Source organism: Lytechinus pictus, chromosome 17 (assembly GCF_037042905.1).
Source record: "Lytechinus pictus isolate F3 Inbred chromosome 17, Lp3.0, whole genome shotgun sequence".
In the NCBI taxonomy this organism is placed as follows: Eukaryota; Metazoa; Echinodermata; class Echinoidea; order Temnopleuroida; family Toxopneustidae; genus Lytechinus; species Lytechinus pictus.
In genome coordinates this window covers 24,292,352-24,313,735 of record NC_087261.1, presented here as the reverse complement: position 1 = coordinate 24,313,735, position 21,384 = coordinate 24,292,352, and the positions used below count along the sequence as shown (strand labels likewise).

Sequence of the window (21,384 nt, the reverse complement as noted above, 5' to 3'; positions counted from 1 at the left end):
AATAGCCCCCTACCTCTTGGAAATTTTATTTTATTTTGCAAGGAAGATAACAGAACGCAAAGATAAGAAAATATTTAGAACACCTTTTATCTTGATATGTTATCTTGCGCAAATGGATATTTATGCGCCGTTTTTAATTTTGCGCTTTATTCTAGCTCTGATATCATACGCGCTCAGTGAAAGTTACAAGAAAATTTACAAGAAAAGATACAAGAATTTTCGGAATATAGATTTTATTGTAACTCTAAAGATACAAGAATATTTCACTTAAGACAATTTTCAGAATACGGCCCTGGGTGAAAACGATTACATAACATCTTTTAAGAAACATATTTAGCATAAATACATCCTCACCTTTGATGTTATTAGCATTATTTTAGAGTTGGATGAAGTTTAATCGATAATTTTGGGGATTTTTGGACATCGTTCTGAGCAGTCAACATCTTTCGCCTATCTGCCAATTTGATATCATGTTGTACATCTTCGAATGTAAAGGGCAGCAACACATGGCCGTGTGCTCACTGCTGCCTTGTACGTTGGTACTTCGCTAAAATTTAGCTTGCGCTTATGAATGCTTTCGATATACGATCAAATGGAGTCAAGTGCAGTCACGATGTTTGGTTGTCACGATTATAGGGAAGTGAGATTGTGTTTTGTAGCTATTTAATATTTGTTTTTAGTTGAGATTTTGGAGGAATTTCTGTTGCTGTTCTGTGTATTTAGAGGAAAAATACTTATTCCGTGATTTTCCGTTTGAAAAGCCACTTTAAAAAGGCTGTTTCCGTGAATCGACAACGAGAGAAAGGTTATCAATATCGCTAAGTGGCAAAAAACAAGTGATTATCGACAAGACTAGCGATAAAGAGATGATGATGGTGATCATGATCATGATGATGGTGATGAAGATAGTCAGGTGGCTGGATGATAGTGATGATTTTTACGGTGATGAAAGTGATGGTGTTGATGATAGTGATGATATCTCCATTAATGAAAAAATATAGAAAAATTACATGGCTTCTTCTGGGAAATCATATTAGAGGACACACTTCAAATCTTATTTTACATTGTTGGATGTTTATGTCATTTTTGTCATTGTTTATTGTTATAATTTTGCAGTGATGCAGAGAAGAAGACTGCCTTGGATCAGGCATATAGAAACTATGTGAGGAAGCTTGTGGTAAGTACCTAGACTCTACTTTTTTCTACATTTTAATGGAAAAAAATCATGAAAATCACAATATTTACAAAAATTATTGCAGGATTAGAATACAAAAACTGAGAAACAAAATAAATAAAAAATAAAGTAGTGGAAAATGGCAAAAACAGAGACTAAAAGCACCTCACATTCAAGGGCGAGACTCGGAATCTACTTTGCTAAGGAACTGAATTTTGGCAAATAAACAATGTGAATTGTAATTGGTATGATGTTGGTGATATAATGCAATTTACTAAATGTTTATATCCACTCTATAATGTAGAGTATTCAAGGCACAAATTGAATTCAAGAAACATCCCTCCCACTATAGCATACTCCCCACATCAGCTAAATCTTCAAACTCTTCTTTAAAAAAAAAAACCACACATTTTAGTAAAGAAATATTCCACAGACTCATCCTGGAATCCAAATTGTCATTTGTGAGTCAGCAATATTTGAAATGAGTTATAGCTTTAATTCCTGATAAAACAAAAAATCACACACTTTTTTAACTTGCAGTAGAGTATTTGCATTATAGAAAATGTGCGATGTATATATACATGTATGTACAGATTACCATTTATTATCATCATCATCATTATCGTATTATGACTGATTAACCTTGACATAGAATGTTTCCGAGGTGATTGGTTATATTCCAGCTTGGCGTTTATCAGCAGAACGCTGTCCATAAACAGAAACAAAGTTTTAGTGAAAAATAACTGTCTGGCATACATCAATAACCTGCCATTTATCCCAATGCAGGTAAGCGGTGCTAGCTGCAGTGACTTCACGTCCCTGGTCCACCTATCCACCGAGGCTGTAGAGGCAGGTCTCTGCTCCCCTGCGACCCCATTCCTGCTCCTGACAGATATCTTCGATTCTGTGACCATCAGCGTCTGCAAGGATGTCTTCCAGTTTGTGGAGGACAGGGTTGCCACATGGAAACAGGTTAGTATTGAAAGTCAGTTGGACTCTCAGCTTCCATGGGGAGTGAAGTCTTATGTGCTGACCCCAGACTTTGTGAAAAGCATTGGAAATAGCTGTAACAGAGATGTCTTTAGGGGACAGCAAATGTACCAACAAGAAATTCTTCGCCCTAGCCGAATTTATCCTTAGGCATCTGTTAAGCCAGGGAAAGTGAAATAATGCCTTGACCATATCATATTTTCCAGTGGCATATTATATCTTTCGCTAGTCTTACATCTCACTCTACCATCGTTCCATCAGACCTAACATTTATCTGAATATTGAAAACAGATGAAAACCCCCCTTTAATCTAAATTCCCTTGTTGATACCATATTATTTTCAGAAATTCAGAGCATGTCAAATCTATCTTCTCTTATCTTCTATTTTATTCTACCTTCTGTGTTTTTGCATTGTGTGATGATGTGTGTGTGTGTTTATTTATGACCTTTTTTTTATCGGTTATGATATTTGTGTATTTGAAGGGCCCCCGCTAAAAGCAGTTTTGCTTCTTAGGGGTCCTGACCATTAAGTAACTTGTAACCTGTTATATTTTGTATTAGTTTGTTGGTATCATGTTATTTCTGTAAATATTTTGATGTGTTTTAATGGTCAATAAATTGAAATTTAATTGAATTGAATGATTATGTCATATATTGGTGATGATTGAATATATAAATTATTGATGTTCTATTTCAGACTGATTTTTATTCTTCAGGAAAGAATTATCTGCTCAGGATGTGCAATGGTAGGTAACAACCCTCTCTTACATTTCTTAAAGGACAAGTCCACGCCAACAAAAAGTTGGTTTGAATAAAAAGAGAAAAATCCAACAAGCATAACACTGAATTTTAAAGTTTCGCTTAATTTCACAAAACAGTTATATGCACATCCTGTTTGGTATGCAAATGAGGAGACTGACGTCATCCACTCACTATTTCTTTTGTATTTCATTATTGTCAAGGGAAACCATGATTAATTCCTCCCTGAACATGTGGAATTAGCTTTGTTTAATACTATTATGGTTCAGTTAAGTTGGTCCTTGTCAAATCTGTAAAAAATGAAATATTATACATTTCAAACAATAAAAAACAAAAGAAATAGTGAGTGAGGGACATCATCGACTGTCTCATATGCATGTCACTGAGTTGTGCATATCACTGTTTTGTGAAAAATAAGCGTAACTTTAAATATCATAACTTTCTTAATTTACATCCGATTTTGATGAAATTTGCATTGTTACGCTAGTTTGATTTTTCTCTATTCATTCAAATCAACATTCTTCTGGGTTGGACGTGACCTTTAATATTTTGTTTCGTTGTAATGTTCACCTTATGCAAGCTGCCCTAGTGGATGACGGGAGCATTTGTGTTGACAGTGATGGTTCATAGAAATTTGAAATGTTTTAACAAAAAGTCCCGGGAAACCACAAGAAGCATATCAGGGCCTCGTCATTGAAAAAGTTACAATTGATTCACTCAATCTTAACTGTATGGAAATCCATGCCATAATTTTTTTTCTACAGTAACGAAGAGAATCACACTGAATCTTCAAGAGAACGATAAATGTATGATAACACATCATATCTAGAAAATATTCGTAACAAATTTGCGTTTTGTTGATGTGCTGGCCGTCCATAGTTGTGATTGTTCGGAGCAATCGTAACTCTTTGTAAGACGGGACCCAGATGATCATTTACCTTGAGATTTCACGGAAGTCAGACGATATGAAGCCATTTCCAATCATTTCCACGCCAATCTACGTACATGTGTATACATACTACTGAATGTAATCTTTTATAGAGTCGGTACAAAAAGGCATCTGTTTCCAGAAAGTGTTTTGCTTATCCAGGCCAAAAAAGAAATAATTTTCGGGGAAAATATTTACATAAATCTGCAATATTCCATTTCATAGCTACCGGTACTTCAAATTCATCACAGGTTAATTGAATTGTCGTTTGCCATATTTTCAGATCTACTGAGAAGGTTGTCCAAGTCTCAGGACATGGTGTTTTGTGGTCGAATTCAACTCTTCTTGGCCCGGTTCTTTCCACTGGATGAGAAGTCAGGTAAGAGTTTAATAGCATACATGTACAATTATAAGCCCACAATGTGATGAAAATCAGGGACGAAAAAGTCATTTTCATAGGTAGGATGATTATGCTGATTGGTATCATTAACGAGGATGGTGGTGATGATAATGATGATGATGATGATGATAATGATGATGAAGATGATGATGATGAAGATGATGATGATGATGATGATTATGATGATGTTGATGGTGATAGTAGCTGCCATATTTATGATATCTCTCAAACAATGTATGTTTCTTTGTAAACCCCATACAGGTCTTAACTTGATGAGTAACTTCCATCTGGACAATGTTACCACATATAACAGGACCAAGCTGGAGGGGCCATTGAGGGCTCGAGTACCCCAGGTGATACATCTTTTGGTTCAACAGACAGGAACATCCTACTCTGCAGGCACAGACCCTGATAATTGAAAATTTGATCAACAATTGGGTCTTCACAAAATGCTCGCTTATATAAAACTTCTTGTTTCAATGTGGGCCTTCGGTACATAAACCATTATAGCCTGTGCATTCAGACCCCTTAACACAAGAGAAGGGTTTGCACAGCAGACTAGGAACATCTTGCCCCATCCCCTTCCCTCATTTATTGCTATTCCTAGGCCCAAAAGCCATTTCATTAATCCCTTTGTAGATTACATTTCCATTTTCTATTCTGTAATTTCCTTTTCGTAACTGGGCAATTCCCCATGAGAAAAGTGGCAAACATACTTACAATTTGTAGTAAAAATAATCATCTTGCTGATCCTAAATATTGAAATCCTTTATTTTAACGAAACTTCTACAAGAAGGGATCCTCAAAGCATAGTCCGTATCAGTGCAAGAAATAATTCAATAAGACACCTTTTTCTTTATCTGATAATTCCCTTACTACAGTTGTATACCACAATATCATGAATGACAGGGGAAAATTGTTGGAACAAATGTTCAGGAAACATAATACACAATTTTTTCTCAGCATTAGATTTATAAGCTGAGGCATCAGAATAGGCACAAAAACTCTAGAAAATGTTGCATCGTCCTTGAAGAATTTCCCAGCTCTGCAAGATATTGTCACCCCTATAATTTTTAAGATTCCCCATTGAATCCTTATTTTCAGGCTATTGATAAACAGGACTCTATGGATTATGAGGAAGGGGAGATGGGGGCATCGACCCCTGTCGACTACAAGCTCTACCGTCAGTTCTGGTCCCTCCAGGACTTTTTCAGGGCTCCACTGCAGTGCTTCGCCAAGGACAAGTGGAAGGATTTCTCAAATGTAAGCTATGTTAAACCCTAAAACGTATTGTTGCATATGGAAATTGAAATTACTTTTTTTGGAAAGAAGTGGTCAGAGAATTCATCAATTTTTTTGAGAAAATTATGGAAAATCATTTCCATAAGATGTATTTAGATGATTCTTTTTTTATTTATGTGCATTGTATCAACGGTGACACAACATTTGCTCCTGCTAATTCCGTGACACAACTAACACCATAACGGAAGAGATAGTTGAATTCAAGAAATCTAAGGAAGTGAGAGGTCTTCCGGAGGATGTAAGGAAAGCTTGTGAGCAACGACGGAAAGCGAGGGCGCTGATGCTAAAGAACCCCAGCACAAAGAATAAGAAAACTTACAAAACAATGAACAAGAAAGTCAAGGCTGAAGTGAAACAATGGAAAAAGAAAATTCTCGACATGGAAGTCAAAGAAATGGAAACTGCTCAGGCAAAGAATGACTCACATGAGCTCTTCAAAAAAGTAAAGAAGCTTGCTGGGGAAAGAGACACTAAGGAATACAAATGGTGTACTAAAAAACGCAACCCATGATGTGCTGGACTGTTGGAAACAATAGAGGAAGCAGAGGCTGCTATAAAACTACTTGAAAACAACAAAGCATGCGGTTGGGACATGATAGCTGCTGAAACTCTGAAAGCAGGAGGTCTATTAAAAAATGAGACGGTTTCTACTCAAAAGCGTCAATGTTTCATGGTCTGAATGTAAAACTCCTCATGACTGGAGCAGGGGTCTTATAACTCTTGTACACAAGAAAGGAGACAAACTAACTCCAGCTAACTATAGAGCGATTACTTTTCTATCTATACCTGGAAAAGTTTTTTGCAGAATGATTCTAAATAGAATTCAGGCAACCATCGACGATCATCTTGCAGAAGAACAACGTGGTTTTCGCAGCTCACGAGGAACGACCAGTGCCATTTTTGGGGTCAGACAAATACTTGAAAAAGCCAAAGAAAGACATGTGCCTGTCTACTGGAATTTTGTTGACTTAAAGGCAGCATTCGACAACATTTGGAGAGAAGCCCTTTGGAAGTGCCTGAGAACATGAGAACAATTGGAGTGGATAAAGTTCTAGTTGACTTGAAAGAATGCATTTACAAACAAAATAAATGTTCTGTCATAGTAAATGGGAGATATCAGATCGGTTTGATGTTCTTGTCGGCGTTAGACAAGGCTGCCTCCTTTCTCCAAGTCTCTTTAACCTATTTCTCGAGTTTGTGATGGAGGACATCAAAAAACTAGGATGTGGATTGAAGGTGGGCAACATGAATATTAATAACATCAGATATGCTGACGATACCACGCTTTTAGAACTTGTCTTTGAAAAACTCCAACTCTCAACAGATACCCTGGAGAAGGCCTGCCGAAAATGGGGAATGAATATTAATGCCTCAAAGTGCCGAATCATGACTGAAGACCATCGTGACATTACCCTAAATGACACTAGCATTGACAAAGCTGATTCTTTTGTGTTCCTCGGTAGCGTAGTCTGCTCGGTGGAGAATGACGTAAAACGACGCATATCCTTAGCCGCCTGGGCATTTGGGAGGCTAAAAAATAACATTTGGTCCAACCAAGACATCCCAAGGTCGCTGAAGATCAGGATCTACAAATCCCTCATTCTTCCTATTGCATTATATGGTGCAGAAACATGGACCCTGCGGAAAGTGGATCAAGATAGGCTTGCAGTCTTTGAAATGAGATGCCTTCGCACCATGTTAGGTGTCCATTTATTGGACAATGTCAGGAATGCAGATATCAGGAGGAGATTACATAATACAAACAAAATATGTGAGGAAGCTACAAAAAAAAACGCCTGAGGTAGTTCGGCCACATATGCCGTATGTCACAAAACCGCTTTCCAGTTCAGGCTTACAGAAATGACTTTGAAAAGAGGAGACCACCAGGACGTCCCTCTTCCAGATGGAGGGACCAAGTCGGACGTGATGTGGGTCTCCCTCTACTGGATGCTGAAGACCTAGCCCAGGGTAGAACTGAATGGAAAAGGATCACCCGTAGGAGAGCAAAGGGACACACCGTCCTAAGCACCTAAGTCAGTAAGTCAATAATCTGTGTTTTACATAGCTCAACTTACTATTCAGCTTTGTAGCATATACGTTTGTGCGTTTCGTCATCACAGAGTTAAATGTATCAGCATTGTGATTTTTTCTGCTCTGGAACTTTTGAAAATGCGAATTCTCTGGCTAGTATTCTTATGATTTTTAAATGTAATCAACCAACCTCTCTCATTAAAATCATTCTGTTTTTTATTAGAATGCCATCTCAGTCTTAGATGCCTTCCACAGCATGAAGCTGGAAGATGTGGTGGCTGGGAAGAAGAAAAAGAGGAGACGACACCACCGGCAGCAGCAGAAAGAAGAGGAAGAGGAGGAACTCGCTAGGCAAAAAATGCTGTTGAAGATGGAGCAGGATTTAGAGACTGGCTCCGGCGATCAGGTGTCCTTTGCAAAGTACCTCACCAGCGAGAAGGTATTGATCATCTTGCAACCCACTTTAAATTGGCAATGCTAAGAAAGCACTAAAATCACTCTTTAACAATGCAAATTGGCAACATCATAAAAACGATAATTAAATAAAAATTTAAACACGCAAATTTGCATCTCTGTGCGCATATTTCTCCTCTGATTCATTTTGACTTGGGTTGATCAATTTTTAAACAACTCTAAATTTGCAACACTATGACAGCAATAAAATCTCTGTTTAAAAATGCAAATTGCCTACACCAAAAAAAAGGTAAATTTGTGACTCTATGAATATTGCTACTCTGATTCGTTTTTACCCATGTTATGTCCATATTATATTTGTTTTCATGAAACTTAATGAAAATTAATAGAAAGGTAGAAAATTAATAGAAAGGTAGAAAATTATAATTTGAGTAGCAAATTAAAGAAGATTAATCTTTTATCTTGATCTAATGAAAGTTGCTTAGAGCTAGTAAAATTCAAGGATGTTTGTTTTTTTGTTTTACCTGACCACTTAGAAAGCATGAATGCATGTGTTTAGCAAAGTAAGGATGAAAGAAAATTCATTGTAGCAATGTTGATATTTCGGTTTCGTTCAAAAGAGTCTTTGATGCTATTTTATTTAGTGTGATTTGATGTATTGTTTTCTTCTGCATTCATAACATTCATATATAATACATTTTTCATTACATAACAAACATGATATATTGGTAAGTAATTTTTGGTATGAGTCATAAAGAAAAAATAGATAAATAAAGAGTAATTCTAAACAAATATGATCAACTACCAAATAATCTTAGCATTTACAAATTGCAAGAGGATTATCATTATAAGTAGATTGCTTGGAAAAAAAATGACGACCCAGAAAAAAACAAGCCCTTTTGTCATTTGAATAGTGCTCAATATATTTTTTGCGTGTTAATTTGGCACACTTTTCCATTTATAAAAAAATTGAATTTCATAATTAAGGAATTTTGTTTACTGCATGTTTTATGTATTTATTTTGAATTTGATTTTAGTTCATTTTAATTTTCCAATGTGTATTATTTATATTCTTGTTTTATTTGTAGCTCTTTGATCTGCAATTGAGTGATGCCATGTTCAGGCGCTATGTCTACGTTCAGTTCCTTATCCTCTTCCAGTACTTGAACCAGCAGGTCAAATTCAAACAGTGAGTTCTCATACTAAACTTATGATAGGAGTTAGGCACCTTACAGACCTGCCAACCAGTACGTTTTAGCCGTATTTAGTACGTTTTTGCAACCAAAATCGTAATTTATTGAGAAAAATAATCTCTTCATGTCTCTATTTCATAAAACGTGCACAAATATGGTTATTAGATCAATGTAACTTCAGGTAACTTTTTTTTTTCAATCATTTTGTTCAAACCAGGGTGAAGATATACACATGTTTTAATGTTTTTTTTTTCATCTTCAAGAGCAGGGCGCATTTTAGCTTGCATGCAGCTTGAGCGCCGCGATGAGCGAGTGCGCCAAGCATTTTATTATGAAATACACTTTTTTGGGGAAAGTACAGTTTTTTTTATCACAGAATACAGTTTTTCATTCCCAGAGGTTGGCAGGTCTGACCTTATCGAAAGTCAGAGCAGCGTCTTTCCCGCAAGGAAACTGGATGTGGCTTTTCATTTCGCCGACCCTTGCATTTCTCCATAGGCAAGGCAGTGGGGAAAGCAGGAAAGCTGCTATGAAGAGACGCATAAGCCCCAATTCTCAAAGGTGGTTTTGACAACCATCGGCTGATCCCATGGTTAATGCAGATTTCATGTATAAATTATGCTTAATTTACAGGGGATCTCAAAAAATGACCAATACAGATGCACGCTTTTGTCACAGTGCACCAAATTGACGCATGTTGCCATGGTTAAGTACGCTATTGTTATTCATGAGTCCACTGTTTTGAAGAGTAGACTCATTTATTTCAAACAGTGGACTCATGAATAAAATAACATGGATAACACGGCAACAGGCCCCATTCTGGCGCACTGTGACATAAAGCGTGCATCGGTATTGGTTATTTTTTAGATACGCTATAAATTAAGCATAATTTATACAGGAAAATCTGCATCAACCACGGGGTCAACCGATGGTTTTCAAAACCACCTTTGTGAATTCAGTCCATTAGAGCCTGTATAGTGGGATACTCCTTGATGGCATCTTTTGTTGGCCATATTGTTATGATCCGCAGTGCTTCACAATAGAAATGGATATACATGTATCTCTTGTATTCTAAATTGATTTTTATTGGTATTTTCTTGATCTCTTTTCTCTAGATTCAGTAAACCACATATTTCCCCCCCCCCCCCGATTTTTTTTTTCTGGTTTATATCTGTAACTAATGTAGTTGTTATTATAATCTGTTTAGCAATGATATATATTGAATCAGAGCAGTCTCTGTGATTACATAAAATGTTGAATTACTTTTCAATGCCATCTTGCACTCCAATATCCTTTCTTTATAAAATAAGAAAAATAATTATAGCTTGATTACCAGAGGATACAATGCTCAACAAAAGTTACCCTGGCTAGTTCGAGATGACATTCAATTGTGTCACTCATTGCATTCGAGAATCAATCCTTCTTGGAAACCTTCCACATCACCTGGGTAGAGTGCAGCACCATTTAGATAAATGCATAACATGGATCACCATTTATTCTTTTTTTGTTATTAATTTCAGAGCTCATCATGTTCTCACGGATGAGATGTCACTATTTATCAAGGAAACCCGGGAGAAAGTCATCGCCCTCCTCAGAGAAACCCCTCCCCATGGTGTCAAGTTTGCTGAGGGGATAGAGGTATAAAGAAGAACATTCTGCCATATTATCTGTAGTTTTTTTTTCCATAGCTGAGGGACTGCCTGTTGATAGTCTAATATCACATGGGCTAAACGCCTTTGTTCTACCATCAATTTGGTATAATTCGTCATGTCAGTGCAAGAACGCCCTTAAAACCACACTTTTGTGCATCCCATGTGTACAAAAACGCCCTTAGTAGCATGCATAAGGGCATTGCGTAGGGGTGTTTCTGCACCGATGCGATGTGTGAAAATGTTTTGCTACGGACGTTCTTGCACTAACACAACAAATTAATGTCTGGTCTACAATACACTGTCAAAACCTATTCTAATTGTCCAATCCGATCCAATAGACCTTTGAGATAGCACCTTTTCCTTTCGGATACAAATTGTCATTTTGTCCAATGCATAGATGGTCTAATTGCCACTCCCATGTAAACTTGATGATTAGACTGAATACAAGTGGTTCAGATATGTTCATAAGGTACTTTTAATAGGCCTTCTTATATGGTTAAATGTTTGGAATATCTTATTGATTTTTTATTTCCAGCATATATTAAGCAGAGAAGAACACTGGAATGCATGGAAGAATGAAGGATGCCCTAGCTATGTGAAAGAAAAGTAAGTTCTACTCTTGTTCCATCTACCCTGTTCGCACCCCCTTTGAATATTTGGCTTGAGCTCAGCTGACTATTGCCCGAACGCGTACATGTACATACATAGTCAAACACAACACAACGTAATTACACAAGCAAACACAAGGTCAATAAATAAACTATCCCAGAGGCCTTGCTTTCTGGCTCGCTTGTTTGATTTTTTTTCAAACATTTTCAACTGGCCGCATCCAAAATCCTTATGAGCAAAGACGATTGGCAACAAGAAATGCGAGAAAGGAAGAGCAAACATGAGCAGTAGGCCAATAGGTTTATTCTGTTTACTTTATGGAATTTCATTAAGTATTGCAATGGCTTATGTGTGTTCTGTGTTCTTTTACATTCTATTAAATCTTATTAATGTGACTTAATTAATCATACATGAATTTGAATGGTGTTGTAGTGTTAAAAAATCTCTTGCTCTCTTTTTTTTTTATACAGAGGGAAGACAGAACAAGCTAGGCCGAAATCAAGGTGAGTGCTTACAGAATGATTTATTAGTACATGTTTATCTCTCACAACAGTGCAAATGTTTAAATTTTGCATGCACAGACGTGAATACGTCAGTATATTTTGTGAGCATAAAGTAACTATGGAACTTAGGATTAGACTCTTTCCATTCACTATATGCTTGCTTGTGCTCGCAACCCTTCCTGAAAAATTGTGAACATGGATTAATCATTTTTATGCCTACTATGTATACCTTACTTTATAACTTGTGAGCCTATTCTGTACTAAACTCAGATTGTGAGATACACACTCTCCTATTAAGCTAGGCACAGGGCTAGGGACACTAGAGGCCAGCTGATCAGTTTCCAGCAAATTTGTCAGGGAAAACCGGTGACAAATTCTTCGCAAACTCTCACCAATTTTTATATATATATTTTTTTTTTTTCTCATCGATGCAGAGCTAGGAAGAGGACGTTAGGTGAAGAGTTAAATATGGCAGGAGCTGCAAAGAAGATTGACTTGGGAAGCCCAGAACTGACGAGGCTATGGAATGTGTATCCTAGCAACCTTGAAGCCTGCGCTGCAGAAGACAGGTAACCCTGGAAACTGAAATATAAGTGTCAACATTGACTTTTTCGCAATGGATTTGAAAATTGATGAAATCAAACCATGCTCGCTGTGCTATGTTGGCCTTGAAGTACATTCAATGGCAGTTTGTATGCTATTGAAATTCAGGTGTTCAATGATGACTGCATTTTACGTTTATTTTAAAAGGGGAAGTATACCTTGATGAAAAGTTTGCTGTAAAAATAAAGGAAAAAATCATTAAAAATATTGGTGAACGTTTGAGGAAAATCTATCAAAGATTAAGAAAGTCTATGAATTTTAAGTTTTGATTTGTAATGTTATTTATGAGTAGCTGCCCTATGTGTTACGTAACATAAAATGCATAAATTTCGATTTTGTAATGTTCATGATGACTAAAACCTTTCATCTGTGACCATTTCGTCTCATAACCATTTGGCTTTAGACCACCAGTTCCTCTATTGACCATTTTGTCTCATAACCAGTTGGTCTAATGCCATTCATTTTGTCCAATTAGATAAAGCGGTATATGTACTAAATTTCTATCAGACCAAATGTTAAGTGGACAAAATGGCAATTAGACCCTGTGGATAGTGGACGAGCTGATGTGGACCAAATGATAGTAGACGGGCTGGTAATTGGACAAATTAGCATTATACCAATTGAAAATAAACCATGGGACAAACCTCCGTGGTCACAATAGATTTGATTTAGTTACCTTTACGTCATTGAGCATGCTTAAAGGTCAAGTCCATCCCAGAAAAATGTTGATTTGAATAAATTAAGAAAAATCAAACTAGCATAATACTGAAAATTCATCAAAATCGGATGAAAAATAAGAAAGTTACGACATTTTAAAATTTCGCTTATTTTTCACAAAACAGTGATATGCATAACTCGGTGACATGCAAATGAGACAGTCGATGATGTCCCTCACTCACTTTTTCTTTTGTTTTTTATTGTTTGAATTACACAATATTTCATTTTTTACAGAGTGACAATAAGGACCAACTTGACTAAACCATATAGCATTAATCAATGCTAATGCCACATGTTTAGGGAGGAATAAATCATAGTTTCACTAGACAATGAGAAGAAAATAAGAATATATCATATTTCAACTTAAAAAAAAATACAAAAGAAATAGCGAGTGGATGACGTCATCGGTCTCTTCATTTGCATACCAACCAGGATGTGCATATAACTGTTTTGTGAAATTAAGCGAAACTTTAAAATGTCATAACTTTCTTATTTTACATCTGATTTTGATGACATTTTTCAGTGTTATGCTTTTGGATTTTTCTCTTTTTTATTCAAATAAACTGTTTGGTGGACTTGTCCTTTAAGTCCACCATATTTGGAGTCCTCTTCAATAACACTTGACTGCAATTTGTCGCCAGTATTTTAATTCCCTGTTATTTTTTTTTTCCAGGATATTTCTACCTCAGGTTGAAGATTTATTTCAAGAAGCCATAGATCAGGCTGATCCTGAAGCCATGATAGAGGCAGAATACAAGTAAGCTTAACCCCCCCTCCTTTAGGCACACCTTTTACCCGTTCTGAAATTATCATGGAGACAGAATACAACTGCTTTTAAAAGCTTATTAGAGCCGGGATATTTAGACCCGTCTCACTGTCAGAGGAAGGCAGATTCTGCCATTCCAAGATTTTGGCCTTCCATCGGTTAACCTAATTTTAGACCCACCTCACAGCCAGAGGAGGTTAGAATTCGCCACCCCCAAGATCTCGGCCTTTCATCACTCGTTTGCAGCAGTAAATGGCATGCATATCACCCACAATATAAACAATAAAACTGTTTATTCAGTTTCTTCCCAAACTTCCTTACTAACCAGTTATGTGTAATAGCCAATGTATGCTCTAATTGAGTAAATAAAGCCCCCAAATGACTAATATTTTATTTATAGGCTCTTTTGATCAAATTTTCTTTTGAAAAACCAGTATTATGATTACAGTCAAGTTGATGTCTGTTTTGTTTATCATATCCCACCCAGATATATTCTGTCTTCCATTTGTGATATCAACATTTATTTATAATAATGATAATAATTTATAGAGCGCAGAAACTATTCCATTAAGTATGTATTCTACTGTGCTGATTTAAAGTTGTTTACGGATTTCTATCTAATTTCTATCTAATGTATTCTAATGATAAATGCCAGTTATGGTAACAATCTCAAACTGAGTTTGAACAGAATCTGAAAAAATTACCACCCAAGTGATTGTATGTATGAATAAAATATTTGTGCCAAATGGCGATGAAAGAAAATGTGTAATTGCTGAGAAATGTGCAAAATAAGCACGGAATTCAATTAAATGTCAGGTATTTTTCCCAGCAATTTTAACACACTGTCCCACATGTACTTTTCTCTGGTAGTGATCATCAGAATTATCGGTTTTGAGCTAAGATTTCGTGATTTCACAAAGATAAGTTTACTTTGATGTACCAGATCTATATCTGTGATAATATGGTGGCAATTAACCTCGATATAAAAGACTTTCTCATGAAATAATTGTTTGATGCAACTAGTTTCTTTTTACTTTAACAGAGTGGTAAACAACAGTAACTATGCCTGGCAAGCCATCAGGCTGTTGGCCAAACGAAGCCCCCATTTCTTCCAGACCGTAACAGCCACCAATCCTCCACTCAAGACCATCCCTGCGTACCTGGAGTACATGGTCACCAAAATCGCCAAAGAGCTCCCGGTAAGTTCTGCACATTCATGTGTATTAATCGTAATAATAATTATGCTATGTTTTGCCAAGGGTAGTCACATCATTTCCGAAAACTGCTCTGCTAGGAGGCCCTGGTTAATGTGATAAAGGGAATTTTCGCAACACTACGCATACGCTTTCTGGAACGTAGAGAATCTCTTGTCAAATGCTCTTCATTACGAAGAAGTTTTTGTCGAGGTTCGGTGAATTGAAACAGGAGTTTCATCCTTGACTCTGGACAAACGACCTATTTGCAGTTTTTTGTCAGCTTTGAAACGTCAGACAAAACTGCTGTTACGAATCACCGACTCTCGACTTCTTTGTGATATGACTTGCATTTGCTATGTTGTAGGATTCATTCCGCGTTGCTGAGCGAAAACTCACTGATGGTATTACCTTGTCTTAAGCTTGGCTACCCTGATTGGGTGCTCAAGCATTCAAGGGATTCCTCATGCAGGATACCCCTATATTTCATCTAGGTGGAGAGTGGCAAAAGTAGAGAACTGCATGTAAAAGGACGCAAGTGCTGCATTGGGATTCAAACCCCAGACCTCATGCTTCATAGTCCAGAGACATCCTCTTGTCCACAACACCTCTACTACTTTCATCGATTAAATCTATCATGAACAGTTGTGTAATTGATTGGTGATCGAACACGTATTATGTGAATTGATTACATGTACAATTGTACATTTTTCTCAAGGAGATCGCATATAGGCCCCTTAACATGAAGCTTTAGCAATCAATTATGACGCTACATGAGCTACATAGTAGTAAAGTACTTTTGTTTTATAGTGTCTGTGCTTTCTTCCTTAGAATTGACGTACTTTTGGTGTGTTTTTAGTTGCTTTCACTATGTGTACATTCTGGTATAGAATAATTTTGTAATCATGCAACGCTGAATGGTAGGAGATATGTAAATTTCTATCTTGACTTGGATATATTTTTACTGCACAAATACATTTTCAAGGGCACATTGAACAAAAAATTTCCTTGGGCTTTGCATATGTAGGGATAGTGATGTTCCTGCTTACCTGTAAATCAAATGGGAAATCTGTTTTGGTTCTTTTATTTTCATGAGAAAATTCATTGGATTAATATTTGCAAAACAAAATTCTTGTCTTTGCTGTGTACGTTTTCTACGTTAGATCAATTTTGAAACAGAATTACAGGTTTTCAGAACCGGGAAAGACCACTTTTTGAAACAGAAAATTACTGTCCCTACACAAGCTAATGATAGATTAAGGAATTTTTTATATTGTTTTACTGTTGTTATTTTTTTTCATTTAGCAATCTGAGGAGAACAAAGCAGAAGAACTCAAAACGGAGGAAGAGACTAATGAAAACGATGAGCTCTTGAAGGCCTCCGAAGAAGGTAGGATAAAAAATGCAATCATCAAAGATAAACTCGAGAAATCACAATGATTGTGGTTAATTGTACACATTATGTGCATATACAGTATTGCAGAGCCCATTTTGTTTCAGTAAAGTTAAGCAAATCATTAAGGTGATTTTTTTAGTAATAGGGGTTATGTCACTTTGAATATTTTGACTACTTTGTCAGCTGGAATTACTGCATATATAAGGTTTAAAAAATTGTAAATGTAAAAAGGGTCACATTAAAAAAAAAAAGTGTTCAGAAACGACTACAGCGTCAAAAGAAATGAAAATCTGATCTTCTGCGTGCGTGTGGCGGTTTCCATTGATGCACCAGTGTTTGCAATGGGGCTAGTTCTACATGTATATTGTTCTGTATTGTGGGAAGCTGCCTGCATGGACAACTAGAGTGTTGCTTTGCCATTAATATACTTTAATTCTCTTAAACTCATTTATTTCCCCCTTTTTTCAATCTTTTCAGATTAACAATGATAGTTCACTTCAAATTGTACAATGAAATACGAACATGAAATCAAAACGGAACAGAGCTTGTAGGGTGAAAAAGGCCTCCTTTTCTATAAAGCACATTTTATGAATTATGTTTAAGAAATAAAATTAACTGGAAATGATTTCAGCTTATCTCTCACATGGATGTTTTCTTGGAAGGGTGGCAACATGATAACACTTCCAGTTTTCTGCCAATCGTCCTTTAGTTACCACTACTCAACATAAACTTTAACCTTGAAGTATTGATTGAGTTGTAACATTTATCCCAACAGAATTTGGGTGTGGCCAAATAATTCTATTTCATAGACCAGTAAGACTATTCATGACAATCATTTCTCATTGATTTTTACCAATCTTTAGGCATGGACAAATCACCTTCTACGGTCGTCACTGAAGAACAGTTTGCACTCGTAGCTTCAAAGAGCGGCGACAGCTGGCAGACGCTTGCCATCGAGCTTGGCTTCAGCGACGAGGAGATCGCCTCGATCGTTTCAGAGACAACCGACCTCAAGGATCAGGCCAAGCAAATGCTGCGACTCTGGCAGGACAAAGAGGGCGACGAGCCATCGCGGGAGAGGCTCATCGCCGGACTGACGGAAAGCGGGCTGGACGACATCGTGGAGTCGGTGTTCACGACGGAGAGGCAGAAGGCAGTTGAGAATGGTGAGGATGCCACTGCTGAACCGCAACCTATGGAGACAGACTCATAGGACTTGTTGTATTAACTGTACCAAGATGGTGCATCTAGGTGGAGGATGAAACCTCCAAAAATAATCCATACCGTACCCTAGTCACACTAACATGGATCCAGGAAAGATGTTCCATTGGTTTGCCGGACAACTCCGTGGGCATTGAATCCTGTAATACTAGCAAAACGGGGGAAGTTACAAAAAAATAACTGGAGAGGTTCAAGGTTTCAGCCCCAAGTGTTTCAACAAGGTTTACGCATGACAAGTTGTCAGGTCTGACATCTTTCCTTGATTTTGATTGGCTGAGGAGCACTGTTACTATGGTAACTCATGGATAAAACAGGACTTGTGGGATAAAACGTCTGACAAGTCCTTTCATGAAACACTCCCAAATGTGATGTCCATGGTCGGATCCAAGTGAAAAATGATCATATTTGATTGATAATTATACACATCTCTATAAAATAAATTACACTCATACACTTTCTCCTGGAAGACAATTACCCCCAGAGACTAGCAATTTGTCCTCCAGGAAGAAGTCTTTGAGATGAGTTATCCTCCAAGGATATCCGCCCATCTATCCTCTCTTGGGATATGTGCTCCAGGGGGTTTTCATGTTGGAATCATATCAGCGTGTGTTGGTCTCTTATAGAGTACCGAAGTAATGACATCACAAAAAACTTTTTTTTTTGCATTTCAGCAATTTTGATACCATATTATGGTAGAGCATAGTGAAAAATCTCCACTACCAAAATTTGGTGAGAATCGGTCCATGGGGGTCCTGAGATATGACCTCATGAATACATAATTAGCCCCATTGAAGTCAAAGTATTGTTGGCCTGGTTCCAAACTTTTAGATCCAGGCCAATAATACATTGGGGGTAATTATGTATTCATGAGGTCATATCTTGGGACCCCATGGACCGATTCTCAATAAATTTGGGTTGTGGGGATATTTCATCATGCTCTTTCAAAACATGGTATAAGAATCGCTGAAATGCAAAAAGTGAAAATTGATGACGTCACATTCTGTTACTCTATGGGGGTTGTCCTGTTCCAGTGAAGAGCTATGTACTCCCCAACCTGAAAGGAAACCAGTGTTGTTAAATCCTGAGCATTCCAGAACTTCGGTACCTTTTTTTTTTATCTGTGCAGTTTAATTAAGAGTGTTCCCTTTATATGTTGTGTGAAAGAAATAGATGGATACAATGGCCCGTATTCTGAAGTCGGTTTTAATTGAAACTCGGGTTTAAAGTCGTGGTTTAAGTATGGATAGCCGATTGTGACATAAATCACTCAAAGCAGAGATATACCATTTCAGGTCATCTGACTCTCGAATTAGTCTCAATTGTCTAGGAAGTCTGAGTAAGTTAATTGTCTTTACCATTGATGAATCAGGAAAGAGCACAGTAAACATACATGTAAGAAACATTTGGCTTCCCATAATTTTAGCACAGAGTTAGACCATGGTCTACGTTAAACCCGAGTTCAGAATATGGGCAGGGTGCTACATAAGCACTTGCCCGATTGCCCGGGGCAAGTAAAAGTTAGAGTCGGGCAAGTGTTTTGAAGTAGAGACCATAACTACTTGCCCGAATTGGGCAAGCAAAATTCACACAGTAGAAAGCAAAATTCTCACAGTAGAATGGCCAAAATTAGGTTTGATATAATATGATTTTTACCCTAATTTTGGTCATGGCTGGCAAGATAAAATCACTTTGGAAAAGAAATGCAATAACAAGGTAGGTCAATTCATGTCAAAAGAGAGAAAAATGTCAAAGGTTTGTAAAACCACAAAACTTTCTTTTGAAGAGGTAAAAACAAAATTTCAAGGATTTTTGCGGGCAAGTGAAATAGATTTTTGGGCAAGTATATTCCAACTATTTGAAAATTTACTTTCCCGACCGGGCAAGCGCTTCTAAAAAGTTATGTAGCACCCTGATATGGGCCAATGCATTTATGGCAGTGCCTTTACCTAAAAGGATAGGTTATTTAACCAACTGTACCTTATTGCATGGCGATTCAAACTGATTTTCAACTCTTTTCTTGCTTTGGCTGATGATGCATCAAACAAAGGGTAACTTCAGTTTAAAACATTGTATGATTATCTGGTGAAAAGTTGCCATAAATCTGCCACAAATGTTTAAAGGAACTGTTGTTTACGATCGTATCAAGTGTAAAGATGAACTTTTTGTGAGATGATTTTTTTTCATTGGAAGCATATGAAAATATTTGAAAAAAACAAATTTGACCAACAAAACTGCCACATTTATGGGATGGTATTTGTTCCAATTATTCTCATCACAATTATAGGAGACGAAAATACTTTTTTTTTCAGAAGCTTTATTGTGGAATGAGGCTTCGTAAGTGTGCATCCTACATCATTGTCCACATGTAGGACTGTGATAACAAAATGTCAAGGGTACATGCAGTTATGTATTTTCTTATTTTCTAGTATTAAACCACATTTTGATTGCGAGAAATTCTCTGTTCGGCCTCCTTTTCTATGTATTTTGAAAAGTACAATTTGCTGTGGTTAGCAAGAGGATTAATTCATCATAAAAATGAACTTTGATGCAACCGATTACAATCAGGGAAGCGTTTCATGGAACATAGATTCACAGATTTTCACAGACTAATTGTTATAAGCTACTGAAATCCTTGCATCTGATTGGTTATACAGCAATAGTGTCTGTGAAACATCACAGACTATTTGCAGGGGCCGCGGAACGGTTTTCAAAGTGGGGGGGGGGGGCTGACCATGCAAAAAATCACAATCATACGGTCATTTTTACGTTTTTGTACACGGTTTTGGAAAAAAGTGGGGGGCTGAAGCCCCCTCCCCCCTTGTGACTCATTTTTTGAGTTACTTTGACTTGAAATTGAGTGATTTTCATCTGATGCCACACCTTTCCAAGTCAAATTAATACCGAATCTGAGACACTTGAACCCAGGACAATGTTGACTCTCCTCTGGGGTCATTCCGAGCCAAATTTGACTCTGCAGAAATAAGCATATATGATATTGTGCCTTTTTGCTGCTAATTCTTAGTAGTTTTCCTGTGACTTAAATGCGGAAAGGATGTTCACTATGTATTATGATGTGATTGAAATAGTTTTCAGAATGCTTTGCCCTTTATAGATTTTCATTTGAATTCCAAATTTAACTTCATTGTAAAACAAAAAAAAACCTTTTTGAAGCCATATTTATAAACTTTGCAATTACTGTTTCAGAAAAAAAGAGTAAACCTAGAAATCCAGCAACGAAACCATGTTCTAGCCGGGGAAATGTAATCTTTAAGTGCACTTAAATGACCAGGAAATGGAAAAGGATGACCCACATACATTTTTCCTCCCTCATGCATTCCCAATATTCCATTACAAAATGTGTGCCCCCCCCTCTCTTTTTATGGTAAGTTGAGGCCTGGTTTTGTGAATTTCATATGGTTCACATAAGTCCTGTGAAACTCTACCTTGTGAATTTTTCTCTTTTAAAGATTGGCAACCCAACTATTGTGTCAGTTTGTATTGGAGTTGTAAATAAATAGAAGGGAGTCTGAGAA

At 36.9% G+C, this 21,384-nt stretch overlaps 1 protein-coding gene across 3 annotated transcripts in view; it reads left to right on the top strand.

The window, feature by feature from the left end:
* LOC129280602 (THO complex subunit 1-like) overlaps nucleotides 1-21,384 on the top strand; it is a 25,841-nt gene extending 4,457 nt beyond the window's left edge. The window contains exons 3-19 of one of the 3 annotated variants that reach the window (XR_010296365.1): nucleotides 1,117-1,177; nucleotides 1,961-2,146; nucleotides 2,862-2,910; nucleotides 4,135-4,230; nucleotides 4,513-4,604; nucleotides 5,356-5,514; nucleotides 7,808-8,023; nucleotides 9,087-9,187; nucleotides 10,712-10,829; nucleotides 11,379-11,449; nucleotides 11,923-11,955; nucleotides 12,390-12,524; nucleotides 13,949-14,032; nucleotides 15,084-15,240; nucleotides 16,540-16,624; nucleotides 17,494-18,644; nucleotides 18,686-21,384. Coding sequence is in view for 1 of the 3 variants with exons in the window: in XM_054916605.2 (XP_054772580.2) it covers nucleotides 1,117-1,177; nucleotides 1,961-2,146; nucleotides 2,862-2,910; nucleotides 4,135-4,230; nucleotides 4,513-4,604; nucleotides 5,356-5,514; nucleotides 7,808-8,023; nucleotides 9,087-9,187; nucleotides 10,712-10,829; nucleotides 11,379-11,449; nucleotides 11,923-11,955; nucleotides 12,390-12,524; nucleotides 13,949-14,032; nucleotides 15,084-15,240; nucleotides 16,540-16,624; nucleotides 17,494-17,843 (1,993 nt within the window). In the remaining 2 variants the exon portion in view is untranslated. Of the gene's footprint in view, nucleotides 1-1,116; nucleotides 1,178-1,960; nucleotides 2,147-2,861; nucleotides 2,911-4,134; nucleotides 4,231-4,512; nucleotides 4,605-5,355; nucleotides 5,515-7,807; nucleotides 8,024-9,086; nucleotides 9,188-10,711; nucleotides 10,830-11,378; nucleotides 11,450-11,922; nucleotides 11,956-12,389; nucleotides 12,525-13,948; nucleotides 14,033-15,083; nucleotides 15,241-16,539; nucleotides 16,625-17,493 lie in introns of all 3 variants that reach the window. The other 2 variants (XR_010296364.1, XM_054916605.2) reach the window with 2 other exon arrangements.